The 19,177-nt window shown below is 39.8% G+C and overlaps 2 protein-coding genes across 2 annotated transcripts; one reads left to right on the forward strand and one right to left on the reverse strand.

Annotated features, from left to right (window-relative positions):
* Nucleotides 1-358: 358 nt before the first annotated feature.
* Nucleotides 359-12,512, reverse strand: rad17 (RAD17 checkpoint clamp loader component). The gene is made up of 17 exons (XM_020631092.3): nucleotides 12,373-12,512; nucleotides 10,920-11,011; nucleotides 10,476-10,706; nucleotides 9,066-9,140; nucleotides 8,677-8,815; nucleotides 7,674-7,810; nucleotides 6,919-6,971; nucleotides 6,598-6,723; nucleotides 6,435-6,504; nucleotides 6,244-6,355; nucleotides 5,959-6,156; nucleotides 4,730-4,833; nucleotides 4,221-4,367; nucleotides 3,100-3,228; nucleotides 2,053-2,173; nucleotides 1,388-1,445; nucleotides 359-1,053 (listed from the first exon to the last, which is right to left on the reverse strand). The coding sequence occupies exons 2-17, from the start codon at nucleotides 10,959-10,961 to the stop codon at nucleotides 867-869; spliced, it is 1,929 nt and encodes a 642-aa protein (XP_020486748.2). The 5' UTR covers nucleotides 10,962-11,011; nucleotides 12,373-12,512; the 3' UTR covers nucleotides 359-866.
* A 25-nt stretch (nucleotides 12,513-12,537) lies between these two features.
* Nucleotides 12,538-17,841, forward strand: ak6 (adenylate kinase 6). The gene is made up of 6 exons (XM_020631091.3): nucleotides 12,538-12,676; nucleotides 12,800-12,885; nucleotides 14,887-14,979; nucleotides 15,197-15,255; nucleotides 16,015-16,160; nucleotides 17,050-17,841. Exons 2-6 carry the CDS (start codon nucleotides 12,849-12,851, stop codon nucleotides 17,237-17,239), a joined length of 525 nt encoding a protein of 174 aa, XP_020486747.1. The 5' UTR covers nucleotides 12,538-12,676; nucleotides 12,800-12,848; the 3' UTR covers nucleotides 17,240-17,841.
* Nucleotides 17,842-19,177: the final 1,336 nt, after the last annotated feature.

Below are 19,177 nucleotides of genomic sequence, written 5' to 3' on the forward strand. Positions count from 1 at the left end.
ATGTATCAAAGAATCCAAGAGGTATCCAAACTTGGTCAAAGTATCAAATATATCAACAATTAAAGGAAGTGACATCATCAATTTAGTATTAACAATTGCAACTTAGAAATAACTCACTCATAGGGAGCAATACTCAGGGCAAACTACAAGTAATTATTAATATCATGTAACACATCTTATTGGAGCTGCAAATATTAAAGGAGATCATTTTTGTTGACTTTAATTTGACAGGAGCACAGTGACTCCCTTCAGAGTCAGAGTGAGCGTCACCAGAGGGAATATTCAAAGGAGCTTCAAGTGAACTGCTGAGTAAATATTGGATGAAGGTGTGTGAGAGGAAAACAAGATAACGTTCAGGTAAGGTTCACTCATTATTTTATTCACAGACTCATTCAGGTTTAAACAGAGTTCTCTTTAAATAAGACTAACATTTTCTGTGTTCAGCATTTATAAACAGCAGAGGTGTCAGATCAAGGCGTGTTTCTGCGCAATTACCTGTCGCAGGTGAAGCCATAGTCACTCAGCAAAACAAAAAAAAGAAGAGAAAACACAAGTGCTGAATGTGCACAAACAAATAAATACTGACACATTTCAAAGAGCGGCTTCATGTGGAGCTACAGTCAGCCTCTAACAGACCACAGACCTGTTTGATCCTCAAACGACAACTGAAAGAGAATAACACCAGAAATACCAGAAAAGAGACTTAGAGACTGAATTCTGTGAGGGAGAAATAAAGAATTCAAACTTTTAACACTAACAAAGTCTTTCCTCATGAAAATAAAGTTTATTCACAGCACAAATATCTTCCTCCATACTGACTGATGACCTCAAACATGACAAATCACAGTGTGTGTGTGTGTGTGTGTTCAGTCACTGTTGTACTCCTCGATGAGCAGTTCCTCCTCCTCCAGGAGGACCTGATTACTCGTAGGTTTAGGCTGACTGGCTGACAGATCTTCATCACCATGACCCGCCTCTTTCTGCTTCTCCTCCTCGTCCTCCTCAGTGTCCAGCTGAGCCGGATCTTTGTCTGTCAGAGCCTCCAGTTTTAATCTGCGCACACACACACACACACACACACACGAAAGAAAAAAACTGAAAATTCTAATTATGACATGAGAAAGGAGGATATCGGTGCTCACGGTTGCCAGGAGTCACACACTGGGTGAAAGTCAGGTGACCTAGAGATGAGATTATTTTGTTATCAAACATTCAGAATTGTTTCAGCTGCTGGACTTTAAAGAATCTGATTAATTCCTGTTTTCTATCATCCTCTCCTGCTAACTCTGCTGTGAATAAAAGCTGATCGATTAAATCTTCCGGATATCTCTGTGACCCTAAACTTTTGAATCCAGGGGCATGATGGGTAGATAAATGTGTGCAGTACCTGCTGGGGCCCCTCCTCAGGGACATCTGACCCACGTCCTGAATGAAAGCGATTTGAGCTGAGACACAGAAAAACACAGAATATGAACAATAATGAACGTAACTCAGAAACTTAATTAACCAACACTCAGGTTTTTAATATAATAAAGATAATCCACATATAACAGGGTTGAAGGAACATAACTGCACATTCATTAGCTTTACACAGTGAAAAGATGTTCTTCAGAAACAAAGGCATAACAAATATGAGATTGAAGAAGAAATGCCAAAAAAAGTCAAAAGTTCCAGAATTAAGTCAAACTGAACAGAATGTGACGTTTAAAGTCAAAATATCAACAGTAAAGTTTCAATGTTTGGTCCACGTTAAAGAAAGTATAAATAAAGTGAGACAGTTTTTTTTATTTTGTGCATTTTGAGAATTTTATCTTTACTGACAGAAAAAAAAACTTTTTTAGCTGATTTATTTTAATTATACCTTTCTGTTTCTTTTAAACACCAAGAGCAGCACACAGCAAAGCAACAAAACACAACACATGTCACCTAAAACCCATTACAACTTATGTGTGAGCATTTACGTGTGTGTGTGTGTGTGTGTGTGTGTGTGTGTGTGTGTGTGTGTGTGTGTGTGTGTGTGTGTGTGTGTGTGTGTGTGTGTGTGTGTGTTACCCTGGTTCCTCATGGGGTTGGTGAGTTTGGCCAGGTAAGGCAGCAGATGAGTCTGTAGACTGACAGCTGACAGGCAGAAACTCCTGAACAGAGACTGAGCAGTCACACCGTTCTCCCGGTGCTGAAAACAAACAAACAAACAAACAAACAAGAGTTTTTTTTACCGTTTTGACTGATTTGAATTGTTGTTGATACTGATGATGGGTGTGATGTGGGTTTTATTTGTACATGGATGTGTTTGTTTGTTTGTGTGATAGTTTGAACTTATTACTTCTTCTCTTAATCTCATTGTATCCTGTTATACAATGGTAATAAAGACTTTCAATTGTCGATGAATCAAAAAGATTGGAATGTTCAGTAAGTTGTTTATATATTACTGTGTATGATGGGAGTATTTTAAAGATATGGATAAATATGGACAGAGTGTCTCCATCTCCTCCTGTTGTACAAAGATGAGGCCAAACTATCCCCAGAGAAAAGATGCAGAAAAGATCGGTTTGGAAGAGCAGTATTGACGTCGTGCCCCTTCCTCTAACCAAACACACATTGAACTTGCTGATGAAAGGTCAAAGGTCCCTCAGGCGGGTACGGTCCACGGCAGAACAGATTCTTGTGTCGTTCAATGACGAAAGTTCAATGACTTTAAGTTGAAGGTAAGATCAAGCTAACTGACTCCTGTTATGGGCAAACTCTGGTGGGAGCTAATGATACCGTAATTGTGCTAGCATACGCACAACACAGAATAAGCTAGCAAATGCTAACATTAGCCACACTGGACCATTACTGTAGCTCCAGAGTGGATAGTTCTGTGGGTTTTTGTGCGGCGGTTGTTTCATTAAATGTTCAGTTTAGTTTTAACAACACAAATGTGGGCTCAAATAAAGAATTCATTTCATTGTTTGTGAGAGACTGATATGACAGCCGCAATAGAAAAATCAATATTCAAACGAGGGTTATAACACATGACAGAACTTTTAAGACCCCAACCGTCAAAATAACAGACAGGGTTTGTATGTGTGTGTGTGTGTGTGTGTATGTGTTAGTTACCTTCTTGTTGACCAGCAGCCAGTTGGGTTTGTGCAGCGGTCTGAAGCCCACTGAAACATGCTTAGAGTTAGAGTGAAGGAGCCCCCTGGTGGCCACTGAGCTCCCATAACTCCCCATGGTGCTGCGGCTCTGAAAATACAACAACAGTCACATATTTAATACAGAGGCAGTTCATTTTTTAATAAATGAATTCAAGTATCTAATCTGTACACTTTACATTGTACACTAAAATAACGTAAATAACCAAAATAAGAGTGAAACCAATGCAGAGTTCTATAACCTGTATTATTTCTAGCGTCCAGCAGGGCGTAAAAAGCGGTCTGATTTTATAGATCTGTGATCAAATGGTCCTACTTGTCAGTTGATTTATTCCTTCTGCAAACATTTTCCTATATAGTTTATGGTCTCATAATCTAGTTTCATGTCTTCTTCAACACAGCACGATGTTCATTTCGTAAATGATGATCCCATTTAAAGTCAAATAGACCAGAAAGCAAGGGCAGAGTTACAGGGGCTCCCTGAGATTGATAAGTTTCTACAACGGTAACTCGACAGAAGTCTTGCTCAGGGTTTGGTTGTATAGTTGGAAGAAAAAAAAATGTTGCAAAACCAATCCCCCTTCAGGGACACGTAAAGTTGAAAATGAAGAGGGAAACCTGGTGATAATTAAGTAAATTATGGTCCAATTTAAAGTCACACAGACCAAAAAGCAGGGAAGGATTTAAGGCAGGGCTACCTGTGATTGACAAGCTGTCGATCATGAAAGAGTTCAAACTATATGAACACTCCCTCTTATCCAAATATGGTCATTTAAAAAGGCTTTAAAGGGGGTCCATTAACAAGTGAGTGACATCATAGTGGCTATGTCCACTCCTTATATCCTTATACGTCTTTGATTTAAAAAAATAAATACAAAATTGTGTGTCCGGGTGTCATTAGATTTTTTAACGAACACTTTTTTACTCAGTTTAATCTTCAGTCCGAGTGCTTGCTATCATTTTGAAACGTGTTAAAGTACGCAGAAGATACAAATATTTGTCTTGTCATAAGTTTATTTGATTGTAGTTTGAAAACAACAGACACTTCAGCTTATTTTTACATATTCAGGTGAAAACACTGACCGTCCAATCAGCAGTGAGAAGGTCGGCGTCGGACAGGTACTCACTGGCCCGCTCCACATCCTCTAACTTGGAGAAGAAGTCCAGGTAGTTCTGGTGCAGGAACAGGTTAAAGAACTCTCCGGACATGTGAGAGCGCTCCACAACCAGCTGGATGAACACACACACACACACACACACACACACACACACACACACACACACACACACACACACACACACACACACACACACACACACACACACACACACACACACACACACACACACACACACACACACACACACACACACACACACACACACACACACACACACACACACACACACACACACACACACACACACACACACACACACACACACACACACACACACACACACACACACACACACACACACACACACACACACACACACACACACACACACACACACACACACACACAGGTGTTTATTTGTCAGTTTCTTTTTTTACCTGATGAAGCTGTACATTATTAGCAGGTCTGTACCTCGGGGTCTATGAGTAAAGATCCTCTGTGATGATGGGACAGGTGAGACGGGAGACCAGGTACAGTTCCAGATTCAGCAGGGTCAGCTCCTTCCTCGTTCCCTCCTGATGATGATGATGATGATGATGATGATGATGATGATGAAGACACACAGACAAGCAAACAAACTGTTTCAGTGCACAGCGTCAGAGTCAGGAATGTAAAGATACATTCGACTCATGATATGATATGTATCACAATCCTAGGTTCACCATGCAACTTCATTACTATTCTTTACACTTTTATAAACATCAGAGAATGAAGTGAATTCATGAAGAAAGATGAATCATCATTTAAATTCTCTGACACTAAAAAGCAAAATATAATATTCCTTGTTTTTCTTTTTAAAAAGAACACTTTCTATTATTATGATGAGGTTGTATAGTCACAAAACAAAGTTATATTTTTTACGGAATAAAAAGTGACACTGATTACATCTTGAAAAAAAACACCTTTTTGAAACTTAAATTTGAATTAAAAAAGGATTTAAAAAAGTCCTAAATCAATGACATACGTGATGAATCTCTACACAGAGGTGCAGCCTGTGTTTCCGACAGTGAAGCACACAAAGCTTTTTAAAGGCACTACAGTTTCTTAGCTGTGTCACCTAATATAAGTTTCATTCATCTTTTTGAAAGTTGGGTATCTAACTTAGTAATCATCAGCACGAATCTCAAGGTCATCTCTGTGGTTCATCACTTATTTACTGTAGGCAAGCGAGGTTTCAAATCTTCTTCACAGTATGTTGGTGATATGTTTTACTGTGTGGAGCTTTACAGTGTGTTATACTTATTCATCATGTTTTGTGTTATTTGGGTCGTCCATCAGTCTCTTGTAATATTTGCACACTGTTTTTGTCTCATCTGCTCACTTCATGTCTACACACAGTCTACACAAGCATTCAAAACCTCAAAACCTTCACTCTGTTCATATCTGTATTCACCTTTTCTTTGCTGACATTGAACAAGAGAAGCCAGAAGCAGACAGAGCCCTCTGCTGGTTAAAATAAAGTAATGCAATTTTTTGTCAATTGATTTAAATTGTCCATATTTGTTGATTTTTTTATTGTATGGTGAGGTATGGTTACATCCCTAGTAAGATGTTTAAAAGCAGAACAGCTGTCACACAGTGTGTGTGTGTGTGTGTGTGTGTGTGTGTGTGTGTGTGTGTGTGTGTGAAGTGTGACTCACGTTTGCAGTGCAGGATCTTTCCAAGAGCTCTGAACAGGAACAGAGATGCATCCTTCGATCCGATTGCCTGCTCCTCCTCCACCTGCAGCTTCCCCTGTTTGGACTTCTTCCTGTTGTTTGTTCTGGAAGGAGCTTTCCCCACAGAGCTCACAGCTCTGTCCTTCTTCATCCTCCACATGCCGTGCTCCAGAGATGTGTCTGCAGAGTAAACATCACAAAGGAAGGTCAGGACCATGATGTTGGTTCTGAGGAGGAGAAGTGTGTGTTGGAGGATTTGGACCTGACCTGGGAGGGATGAGAACTGGAGGCTGTTGACGGCACTGCGGATGTCTCCTGAGCTTCCTGAACACAGCGACTCTAACACTGCCGGGTCTGAGGCACACATCCTCCCTCCGCTCTGCTCAGAATGACAAGAATACACATTCAATTAAAGAGTCCTCCAAAATGTGTTTACACCTGCAAGAGCCTACTCTCACCTTTCCTGCCTCCACGGCTGAGATCCGAGCCAGGACCTTCATCATGGCGGTGGGAGCAACCGGGTTAAAACTGGAAATATAAAAACATAGAAGACACAGTGATGGGAATGATGATGGGGCTGATTTAAATGTCTAACAGCCAACAGGTGTCACCATTTCAGACCTGATGTTGTGTATGTGCAGCTCCTCCTGAATCTCTCTAGGGAACAGAAAACGTGAGCTGCTGTCTCCACTCAGACTGTCCGACACAATGAACACCAGAGGACAGCGACCTGTCTTCACAAAGCGCCTGGAAGACACAGAGCAGGGACAAACATGACACTGACTTGTTTTTTTTTTGTACCAGGCTGTTAACGTTTTGAGGAACTGCAGTTTCTAGCACCTCTGCATTGGTTTCATTTTTTTAACACCATAAGTTGTCGCTTGGTGTCGTCACAGTAACGTCTCTGTGTTCTCTAATGTATTTAAAGAAATGAGCTCTCACCTCAGGACGTCATGCAGGCTGCTCGGCTGTCTGTAGAACGTGTTTGGAAAATCCTGAAGACAGGAAGGGGTTAACTCAGGAGTGAGCCACATTATACTTTAAACACAGCAGCTTCAGACCGTAATATCAGACCTGATTATATACAAACAACAAGTTAAAACAGAACGCTCAATATGAGAAAATAAAACATGTATACATGAAGTCAGACAGGAGTCAGACTGAGGAGCAGGTCTGTTCGATTAGACTGCAGAAAAGAAGGTCAAAACTCAGTAAGGAAGATGAAATGAAATGTTTTGAAAAGCTTTAGGGCTGGGTGTTTTGTAAGTGTTGCTCAAGGCCAGCATAGTAGTTAAGAGTCCATTTCCAAATATGACCATCTGTGTCATTTATCTGCATCCACGAGCAGGCTAAGAGCACCATGATCAAATATTTATTCAATTGTACAGGAAGCACTGCTGAACTTAATATATGATTTTGTTGATGAATCCAAATGACACTCAGGCTGTGCATACGGGCATGTTGGATGTAGTTTTAAAGGATCTGCAAGCACTAGCTGGGGGTCAAACTGCAGGTGAATTCACACATGTTAATCAATCCTTCATACAGTAGATGGTACTTCATGATGGCAAAATAACAAATCTAAAAAGATGAACTAAAATTAAGTCAAGAAAAACAAACCTTTCATTATAACATAATGCAATTAAAAGGTTAACATCACATGTTGAGACAGGGGCGAGAGTAGGTGTAGTGTTTACCTCCACCAGTATGAGCTTTCTGTCTGAGGCTCCTTCATCACCTGTCATCTTCAGACAGGTATACCTGTTGGCTCTGAGCAGGAAGTCCTGGAACTGGGATAACTGGGAGGAGGACGTCAAGTCCATCATCCTCCAGTCTGTCAGAAGAAGAAGAAGAAGAATCAGAGACAGGAAGGAGCTTTTTCATTAACACCTGTCAGTCTGCAGTCACCAGAAAACACACAAATACATTTACAAAATTTTAGAAACCAGGGTCACCACGATACCACAGTTTTAAACTTTGATATATTTCTAGTAGAAATCAGACCCCAATGGTACCTGTTCGATACCATGACAACAACACTAGAAGTCCTAGACAACCATTAATAGGTCATTAAAGGATCTGTGGGTCTGTATTTTTTTGTTTTTAACTTTAACAGCTTGTGGCTTGACTTTACAATAACTACATTAAATATGTAAACTGATGACATGGTATGTTCAACACCACATCACACTTCTGATGTTTCAGTTTTACACGCCCGAAATTGGGTAATTTATTGTTTTTAATTACCAAAAGTTGCAGGCATACTCCTTATACGTACTGATTCGTTAAATTATTTGTACAATTTAGACAGTGTGACCTCCTCTGCTCTGTGTCTGTTTGTAAGAGATATCAACATCACTATGACGGCAAGAGGACTTAAAAAACATCAGTATTTGTAGAACTGTGAATTTAAATGAACCTGCGCTACTCTCTCTCTTTAAGATAAAAAAAATGACAGAAGATCTTAAGCTTTTTAAAGCTTTGGATACTATCGATCATTAAAATAAAAGACATTGCCTGATTTTAAAACACAGGCTATTTAAAAGTATTATAGTATTGGAAATGTTGACAACCTCATTAGAAACACATCTGACATAAAGCAGTCCAGAACATCAAATTCTGCTCACTTATATGAATTTCCATTTTATTGATGAAGACACATCAGTGGTGTATCTCAGGTGACTCAGTCTTTGTCCTCACCATGCTGACTGCTGCTGTAGAACTCCTGAGTGGTGGGGTTGGTCCACTCCTGAACCCGGAGGCCCAGCTCCCGACACAGGACCTGGACTGTGGCAGTCTTTCCACATCCCGATGGTCCCGTCAGCAGCAGGATGCCCCCCTGTGGACGAGCACAGAAGCGATGAAGATGAGCCTACAGCTGCTTGCAGAACCTCCACAGACAGCTGGATTCAGGGTAAACTATAAATTATCACGTTGTTTAAACAGGACCTCTGTATGATAAAAAAAAACAACTCCATTCTCGCACGACTACGGGAATTTGCTCGTTTTAATTTGATCTATCGTTAATTAAATCTCTACATGTAAAATCAGAACACATTATAATTTGAACAAAAGATGAACCATGATACCTGTGAGGAGTTGGTGTGAACTCTCATCCAGTTCTCCACTTCTTCAATCTTTTTCTTGTGCACCGCCAGCTCAGCCTACACACACACACACACACAATAAATCTTTGCAAAATGTTTTGATATTTCAATTAAATTTAATTTCTGTATTGATGAAACAGAATCTTGAATGCACTTATTTTACCATCACAGACATTTATCTAATTTTTGGACTCCATGATTGAATATTTTTTTATAAAACTAATACTATTGTTGTGATTAATGCAAAAAGATTAAAAAATTAACAAATTTAACACAGAATTCACTTTAAAACTGTTGACAACGTATGTAAAATTGAACAACTTTAAATGTTAGTTTGCAAAAAACAACTTCACTGTTTTTGAAACCGTTCACTAAACTGTTAATCTACTACATATAATTAAAAAAGTAATGAGCAGTGTCACTTTTTAATGAGATTTGTAAAGAGTAATGACCTGTGGCCAAATAAGTCACATGTTAGTATTGTTTTTTTCACTATAGCATTAAGGATTGTGTTTTTAATTTATTGATGTTTAATTAATTTATATAATGTCATATGATAATTTTCCACCACATGTATGTTGACCTCTTATCTGCAGTGTTTTCTTTATTAAAAACAAAGGTAAATGAAAGTTTAAATGAAAGTATAGGTAAAAAATAAATCAAATAAATACCTCTCTGAGTCATGACTGTTTACAATGACAGAGAGGCATGAGTCCCGCAAGCTGTATTGTTGTCAGAGCCGTGTTTACATCATGTTTACATGGACGGGAAGGCCTTGTGTATAAAGCTGTTTTAGTCAAGGACTAGAGAAGAAGAAGAATAACATAGCCTACTCACTATTTACCCTAACAGCAGTAAGTCTGTTTAGATCAGGTCATTTTATAATGTGAAGCTTTGAGTTAACCAAAGTGTGCTAACTTTAGCCTGCTAACAACAATGCCAGCCACAGGCAATTGCAGCTCGAGCAAACGACAATTTTGTCAGCCACTTGGGCTTAATAATGCTTTCTCATTCATAACTTCTTCAGAATAGCACAGGTGTCGCCAAACAGCAGTTTGTTATAGTTTTGTGCTGGTGCTCAAGGGCGACATCTAATGGATCAAAAAGTTGGATGTTCTTACTTTAACTTTATTCTTAGCTAATATTATGATTTCCCTGATTTTTATTGGTCAGGATTAACCAGACAATAACCAGTTAACAACTGAGGGTTATCTGTCCAGACTTGATAACCTGTTAGATGAAGTCAGCTCACTTTACCATTCAGTCACTTATATTAAATACCATTTGGTAGTATTAGCAGTTTAGCAGAAGAGGTTTAAATTCCTGGATAACATGACAATATCGTCTCAATTTGGTGTTCTGGTACCATGACCACCCTATGATGCTGCTGACCTGTGAGCATGGTGAGTATCTGTCCACCCAGGACTCATCCTGGTTCCTCTGAGTCAACTCTTTGAGCAGAGAGGTCTGTAAAACCTCTGAGCCGCTGCTCTCTCCTTTCCTCTTCCTGCTCCTCTTTGGTTCACACTGGGATTTTAAACTCTGACCCCCTTTTCTCCTCACAGGCAGAGAGAAATTTTCAGCCGGAAACTCAGAGAAGGACGGATCCACCCAGCGGTTCAGCTGTTAGAAACACAATCAGACACTAATTAGTAAAGATTCATCAGAAAAAACTGTATATCATGCCCTGAATTTAAAGTCAACTGCATCACACGTCAAAGTAATAATAAACAGCCAGACTAAAAAGTATATTCTCAGATATGTGCATCAGAAAGCTTTTGATGAGTTTAACATTTCTAAGGTCAAACTGTGGTGTAGATAATTAAAAATACTGACCTTGCTTTGAGCCGTTTTCTCTCCCACAGACAGTTTGTTCATCCTCACTGAGCTGCTTCACTCCAAGAGCAGCACCAAGCAACACCCAGAGCCTGAAATGCACAGAAAAAGACATTTTATCATTTCTGATTCAGATGAATAACACAGACAGAGATAGTTTTTAATGTCTGATACAGCTGAATAACACAGGAGGCCATTTATAATGTCTGATACAGCTGAGGGTGCATATTTGCATGGTACAGGGAAGTCAATTCTAAGTTATTCTATTGTTAATGCAAAGTATAAGCGCTGTGCCATCCACCAGTAATCAGATCATACAGGAGGGTCCAGCATTGTTTGTTGTGTGTATGTTTCTGTCCAGCACTTTAAAATATAAGACGCTCAACCAAATGAAAAATCTTCTCAAAGACTGAATGCCAACCCCACCACAGACTCTCTGAATAAGCCGTCTTCAATAAAAACATGTAAGCAGCATTACCTCAGACCCTGAACACGCTCTGAATATGAATATGAATTGTTTATGACCATAAAAACCTTAGATTCAGGGACCACGTTTAATAAGGTCAGACTAAAACACTCTTTAGGACACCAGTAAATCCTAAATATGGAGATCAATCCCATAGCAAGAGATATTTAAAAGCATCTGAATATTTGTTTATTATTTGAATGTTGACACATTTTTATATCTTCTATTTTTTTTCCTGTTGTAAATGGAGCTGCTGTGACACAAGTAAAAATGTCTTTGTCTGTCAATATAATCCAATCAATCTATCAAGCAGTTTTACAATCAACCAATCAGCACGTCTGCTACAGCAAAACAACACACGAGACTGTTTTTACGGATACAGTTAATAAGACACAGTTAATAAGACACAGTTAATAAGACACAGTTAATAAGACACATTCAAAGTGTCATCATACAGCCTCACAGCACAGTGGGTGGCTATCCAATGTTTACACCGCATCATATTTGGGTACTGTAGGAAGATAACTGTATCGCTTGAACTTGTGACCGTGTTAACTGGTGACAAAAGTTTCAGCCAAGTGCGTCAGTGATTGTCGAAGTTACAAAATGTGTTTTAAGCGGAAAAGTCTTCGCGAAAGCCTCTTAGTTTCATATCTGTCAATTGAACATTATGATGAAAAAAGCCACAACGACGAGCACTCTTTCCGTTTTCAACATCTGTCTGTTACTACAACAACCACACACACGTTCGGCTGAAAGTCACCAGTTAACACGGTCACCACTTCGAGCAGAGCAGGAGCACAACACACGTAAACTCTCTGGTACATGATAAACCTACATTTTACTTGTTTAATGTGTGCAGACGATGGTGTGCTGTAATTTAAACCCACTCACATGTTGACAGCAGACTGGACGACTAGTTAAATTAACTCAAACAAACGTTAGTTGGTGTTAACATGCTAACATGTTGCCAGTGTGTAAACTTACCTCGTTTAAACATCTGTGTGAGCAGCAGACTTCCTTAATAAAACCTAGTGAGTGACTCCCAGTGAGGGGTTAAACACAGATATACAACTTTTAAACTTTAATATAGCTGTGCATGTAGGTTTGTTTTATTAGAGTTAATTTATCTCTGAGGCAAATAGTTCATCTATTTAAACTCTGGTATCTGAGCCGTTAACTGGCTATGTAATGCCGTAAACTGTCGTGAAGCCTCAATCGGTTTACTGCACTGTTTGTGAGAGGCAGCATCCTGCTCAGGTTGCAGTGACAGCAAACATCAACTTAAGAGGTAAGTGTTGGATATTTTCACCTTCCTTCCATCCAGGTGTGTTTTGTTTTACATTTGCGGTGCAGGTTCACGTTTGTCTCCGGATCGTCATGCGTGTGTAAAACCATTTATTCTGTATTTCAGGTCCCCGGATATCAGAACACGTGTCTGCTGCTGCTAACAGAAACGAGATATGAAGATGAGGAAGCGACCAAACATTCTGCTAACAGGTGAGCAACACCTCTTACAGGTGTATAAAACTCTGCTGTCTATCTAATTGTATCTATGATGTTGTTTTTGTCCAAATCTACGACACCGCTTGTTTCAAAACCATAGAATCTGTTATGTTAATAGTATTTAAAGTCAGGGGATAAAACGTACCTTCTTCAGATGTGTTTTTAAATGTAATAAAGAGAGCACAGATACATTGTGGAAAAGAGGAGCGAGCACAGCAGTGATGGTAATCACTACTACATCACGCTTTAGCACAATTTGGTTTTGTTTTTTAAAACCATTAAAGAAAGGAATAATCTTCCAACGAGTCTGAAACTTTGCACAAACTTCTGCACTTTCAAAAAGGACTTTAAATGGATTTGAAGTCACCAGTCTTGTAAACATTAATGTGTCATCACAACAACCTTTTACAGCTCAGGGAAACGTGTACATAATGTTTTAATATCTTTATATTGTTGGATGTCTTTCTTTTCTTATGACGTGGTTGATTTGTGTTTTACTCTTGCCATCACCTGCCCATGAAAAACAGGTGGAAATGAGCTAGTTAGCTAAATCTGGTACAAAGCATGTCTTCTCTTTTGAGACTTTGTTTTGTCTACACTGTCCCTGATTCAGATAAACTAAAACATCTCTCCCTCTCTGGTGATATTGCACGCTATCCATTACTACTCTCCCTTAAGTCCTGTCCTGACTCACTGGATGAGATCAAACCTGATATCTGTTGGCCTGCTATCGGCTGGTATATTTGCAAGCTTGATGAGCGAACCTAATACTATCTGGCTACACCGAGGCTCCTGTGTACACCTGTATACTATCAGGTTTGCACCTACCTGCTTCAAGGGATCTGAATCTTCAGGTGGCTGCAGATCAAAATGAATGTTTCCCTCCTTTATTCTATTCTGAGCCACCTGCTACACACATTTAACATCCCATCAATAAACAGTGTGTACCATGTGTGTTTGTCTGGCAGACAGAAAATGAACTTTCAGAGCATTGATGATCTCTTTTGTAAAATGAAAACAGGACTGTGGTTCGGACAAAACAAAAAGAACATGACAGGTCTACAGTTTTTTAATAAGAATTTAAGTTTAATGAAAAAATCTAAACATTATTATCCTCACACAGGTATAGAGGAGTTTATTCAAATATTTATCAGCACCAGCTCATCTTCACATCATCACACAATTCATTGTATTGTCTCTTCTACAAACTCTGACCATGTCTCATATGATGATGTATTTAGTATTTCTTCATCTTGAATACAGACGGTTCTAAATGTATGCATGTTTTTTTGTGTGCTGTTTTTTTTTTTTTTTTTTTAAGATGCAGGTTATGACTTTATTTGAGAGCTAGGACAGTGTATAGAGTCTGAAATTGGGCAGAGAGAGAGAGAGTGGAGAATGACATGCAGGAAAGCAGCCACGGGTCAGATTTGAACCCTGGCCGACCGCTCTGAGGACTACAGCCTCTGTAAATGGGGCACACACAAACTAACCATTAGGCCACCAGCAGCCCATTAATTCTACAATTCACTTAGCAGACGCTTTTATCCAAAGTGAGGTTCATCAGAGAGTAAGTACAACACAAGCAAGGATCTAGAAAAAAGGGAACAATGTCAGTAAGGGCAAACAATCAGCTTTGAGTCTGATTGGACACACAAGTGCTGACAGGAAGTGACCAGAGACAAAGCACAACATTGACGGCAGTTCCTGAGAGCTCTAATCAGTATAGAAACCATCTTATAAGTCGTCGTTATCAAACAAAAACCATCGTCACAACCATCATCAATAATATGGAGACCATCATCATTAAGTTAGTAGGTATTCATGAAAGAGCTGGCTCTTTAGCTTTTTCTTAAAGGTGCAGAGGGACTCTGCAGATCCACTGGAGTTTGGAAGTTCATTCCACCACCGGGGGGCGACAGAGGAGAAGTACATAAAATAAATACACAATAAATTTGTTTTTGTATAACGTAGATATCATGCTCTCTCCTGCAGGGACCCCTGGGGTGGGAAAGACCACGTTAGGGAAGGAGCTGGCTCAGAAGACAGGACTGACCTACGTTAACATCGGAGACCTGGCTCAAGAAGGTAAACACTGCAAAAGTGTGACTGTTAGATCAGACTGAAACAAACATCGGACAGACTTTAAGTTCACTCATCTGTGGTTGTAACTGTGCTGCCTCAGCCTTGATTCATGTTTTCACTCAGAATTTTTACTGTCTGCATTAATACCACATACAAAACATAAAACATCTAGATGTCAGGGTCATGCTGAGGCTATTTTAATATGTAATTGTTTCAACAGGACAGCTGTATGACGGTTACGATGAAGAGTACCAGTGTCCCGTTCTGGATGAGGACAGGGTGAGTTTAACTGCACATACAAACCCTGAACCTGTTCCTCCTGATCCTCCTGATCCTCAGCTCTGTTCTCTTACGCAGGATGTTCTGTTACCATGGTAACTTTAGGGTTAACCTTGCCACCTTTTCAAACAGTCCTCGGTGGTCTAAATGAAACATCTGTGCTGTGCTTTGGTCAAAATATAACATGAATCAAGCAGCAGAGGAGGTTTGTGACCCTGTATAAACCAGCTCTCTCAGAACGCTCCGTTTTCATCACTCCTCTGTAGCAAGAATAAAAATGGCAGACTTGCGCAAAAGTGGACTGGGATTGGAGTCCATGGGTGGAGATATCAGTGGAGGGGAGGGGATTTTTTTTTACCAGAATTTCACTGTGATGTCACAAGGGGAGCAAACTTGAAACGGAGCTCTTTTCTGTGTTGTAAGACTTATGCAGACTACAAACAAAACCCTTAGTCGATTCACCAAAAGAAGTCAGGGTTAGCCTATGTGTGAACGCAGCAGGAAATATTCTATAATATTCAGGAGAATTTGAGCAGGTGGTGTGATGACATTTATATCCCACGACCAGTGAGGGACTGTTTCGATCTTTGTGAAAGTTAATGAAGCTGTGGTATTCTCTTTTCTGCTCTGCAGTATGTTCTTGACCTCTCTTTGTTTATGCTGTGAATACGTCCAATCACACGTAGCACAAACTGTCGTTCTAGTGTAGTCATGTGACTTTGGTGCAGGTGTAAACACTGTGTCATGTGACCCCTGCAGGTGGTGGACGAGCTGGATGAACAGATGGAGGAAGGAGGAGTGATTGTCGACTATCACGGCTGTGATCTGTTTCCTGAACGCTGGTTTCACATCGTCTTCGTCCTGCGCACAGACAACACACAGCTGTACACACGGCTCGAGAACAGGTAAGCTCCTCTTCATCGACACCTCTTCATCACACATTTACCTCCTCTTTATCATTCATATATTCTCCTCTTAATCCTGTACCATTAATTTCCTGGCCACCTCGTCACCCATCATATAAACAAAACCCCTGTACACAATAGTTATGACTAACAAAAGGTTTTCTATATAACCACTTTAATACACTGCCATTTCAAGGCGTGATAAGTATGCGTCGTCTCTCCTTTAATATGAACGTAAATCTGTGCTGTCATCAGAGGTAGTTATAGTGGTGTTACACGGGCGAGACGGGATCGGTGGAGCCAGTAAGGGAGAACGTGTGTGTGCGTGTGTGTGGAGCTTTATGATTATTTTAGTTACAGATCAGTGTTTCCCACACATAGACGATACCTGGGCGGGCCGCCCAAGAACATTTATGACCGCCCAAGTATATATTTAATTTTTTCATTTATTCATAAAATTGCTGCGTGCATGACAGAACAAGAGCGAGAAAAAACGGGGGAGAGAGTGAGTACATGAGAGTGCAGGTGCGCGCGAGGAATTCACGGCTCCGTGAAACACAACAAAACTTGTTTAAAAAGAAAAAAAGGTTCCCTCTTGACTCCTGAGGAGAGATTAGACAGAGCAGAATCACATCAGCTTCAGAGAAAGGGAGAGATGAGGTCCACTGTCCCTACATTCCTCTTGTAAATGCACTGGTTGAGGTGCCTTTCTCTTATCAAAACTGAAGCATCTCATGTCTTTGTTTTAATAATGTTAATGTACAGCTGCTTGCTGCTGATTCTGTGCTGTGCAAAAACTAAATGTTTCTTTGGGAAACACTGGATCACCCCCCTATCATTGCTCCTGTGTGTCTCTGAGGTCAACTCTTTCCTGTGTTTTCACTTCCAGGGGCTACACAGGGAAGAAGCTGCAGGACAACGTGCAGTGTGAGATCTTTCAGACCATCTACGAGGAGGCCATGGAGGCGTACAGCCATGAGATCGTCCACCAGCTGCCCAGCAACAGTCCTGAGGACCTGGAGCAGAACCTGGAGCAGGTCGTGCAGTGGACCGAGCAGTGGATGAAGGAGCACAACTAACAGCTGGACTCCTGCTGGCTCCTCCTGCAGGGCCACAGTGTACTTCTTTTCATAGACTGTGTCACCATACAGACTGATGATGTGTTTGAAGAAAAATATCGGTGCTAGAGGGTTATCACTATTTTGAACCACGATATGATTCTAGTACAAATCAAACATTATAGTAACCTGCTTGATACCACGGCAACAGAAATAGAAGTTCTAGGCATTCATATTGGGTTATTTCTTGTGTTTTATCAATTAATTAAATTCATAAACAAACTCCTGACAAACAAAGTCTTAATTAGACAAATGTGTTGGCAATGTTTCACACGTTTTTGTAGAATTTAGACAATGCTCTCTCTCTCTGGCCGCAGCTTTTGGTTAAAATATGAGTTCAAATATTTTGGGTGGTTTTTAAAGCCTTGTTACTTTTTGAAACTTATTTGAAAAATAATGGAGATTGTATTGTTTGAAACGTGGTATCAAAAAGAATCAGAGTATCAAACATGTTGACAACCTTTCTGTGTGCAGTCTGTTGTTGCTGGTGCCGCTGGGATCACTTTAGAGTCAGTGCATTCAAATCCTACCAGTATGTAAATAAATAAATGTGTGGAAACTGATTTGCCAGTTTAATTCAACAGAACTTTCTTTCTTTTTCTAACTTCAGCAGAGGTTTCAGTGTCTCTCTGCACAGTTTGCTACTCTGATGGAGGCCGAGCTGTGAGCTGCTCTGCTTCAATCTGTTCTTTTTCTGAGTCTTAATACTGAAATGATTCATGTGTTTAGGCATCACCATGTTTCACTGTGTGGATGCTAACAGGAAGTCTGTCATTCATGAGTAACAGTGATTACATACTACACAGAACAAACTGTTAGAATGAGAAGTACAGCTGTAGTGAGAATCTTCAAACACAGAGAATGTGATGTCACCTGTTTGTTTTACAGATTTTCTGCTAATTTAAAAGTTTTCATCTCATTTCACTTTAATGGGCAACCTTAAACTTAACTTCAACATATACAGCTCTGGAGAAATGAAAAGACCACTCCAGGTTTTTCCTTCAAACAGCTTCTCTACATGATGGATTCGTTTTGTTCAAGGGTTGTTGAATTTCAACACGGGTACACCTGATGATGAACTCATTCGAGGATCACATGATGAGCCATCGAAAGAAGCAGCATTGTTTCCTTCCTGTCTCTGGTGAACACTTGAGAGATGACATCTGTTAGAGCTAATTAACAATTCACAAAAGATTCACTGGCTACACGGGGTCACAGTGGAGAAAGAGGCCTTGAATCATTTCAAAACAAAATATAGTTTTTGTTTTGGGTTTGATTTTCTCTTAGTGATAAATGTCAAAGTAAAGGGAAAACTGGTAAATAAATGAACTTCATTGTTAACTCTGGAAAAAAAACTATTGTAAAATAAACTGAAGTCCTAGACCCCCACATTGGGTATTTTCTTGTTTATAATTAAAAATGGCTCCTGCACACTGTCGAAATAGCCCAAGAACATGGACAAAGTTGGGATTTGTGCATTGGCGCAAAGGCACAAATCCTAATGCTGCCTATTCAATTTTTGAGGGATTCATTTCTCTTGATGTAGTTTTTTAACGCTTCAGTACGTTTTTTCCTTTAAATACATTTTGTGTAGCTCAGAAAATAAAGCATAAAATTGTTTCACTTCTCCAACATTCAAATTTCTCTACCAAGTCTACACAGTGCACCTTTCAAATCAAATAGATCGTATCCTTTTAAACTGTGTGTTGTCAAAAGGTGTAAAATGTTGCAAGCCTTAATTTAACTCTTTTAATGAGTCCTTCGTGCGATGGAGGTGTGGTTATAATAATATCTCAGAGTTGACTGAGGCTGTGGTGGAGGGGGCTAATGTGAGATCTTTTCATGGGACCCAGAAATCCTGCAGACGCCCCTGATCCAAAGCCATTTGAAAGATCTGTG

The sequence above is a fragment of the Labrus bergylta genome, chromosome 2 (genome assembly GCF_963930695.1).
Source record: "Labrus bergylta chromosome 2, fLabBer1.1, whole genome shotgun sequence".
NCBI lineage: Eukaryota > Metazoa > Chordata > Actinopteri > Labriformes > Labridae > Labrus > Labrus bergylta.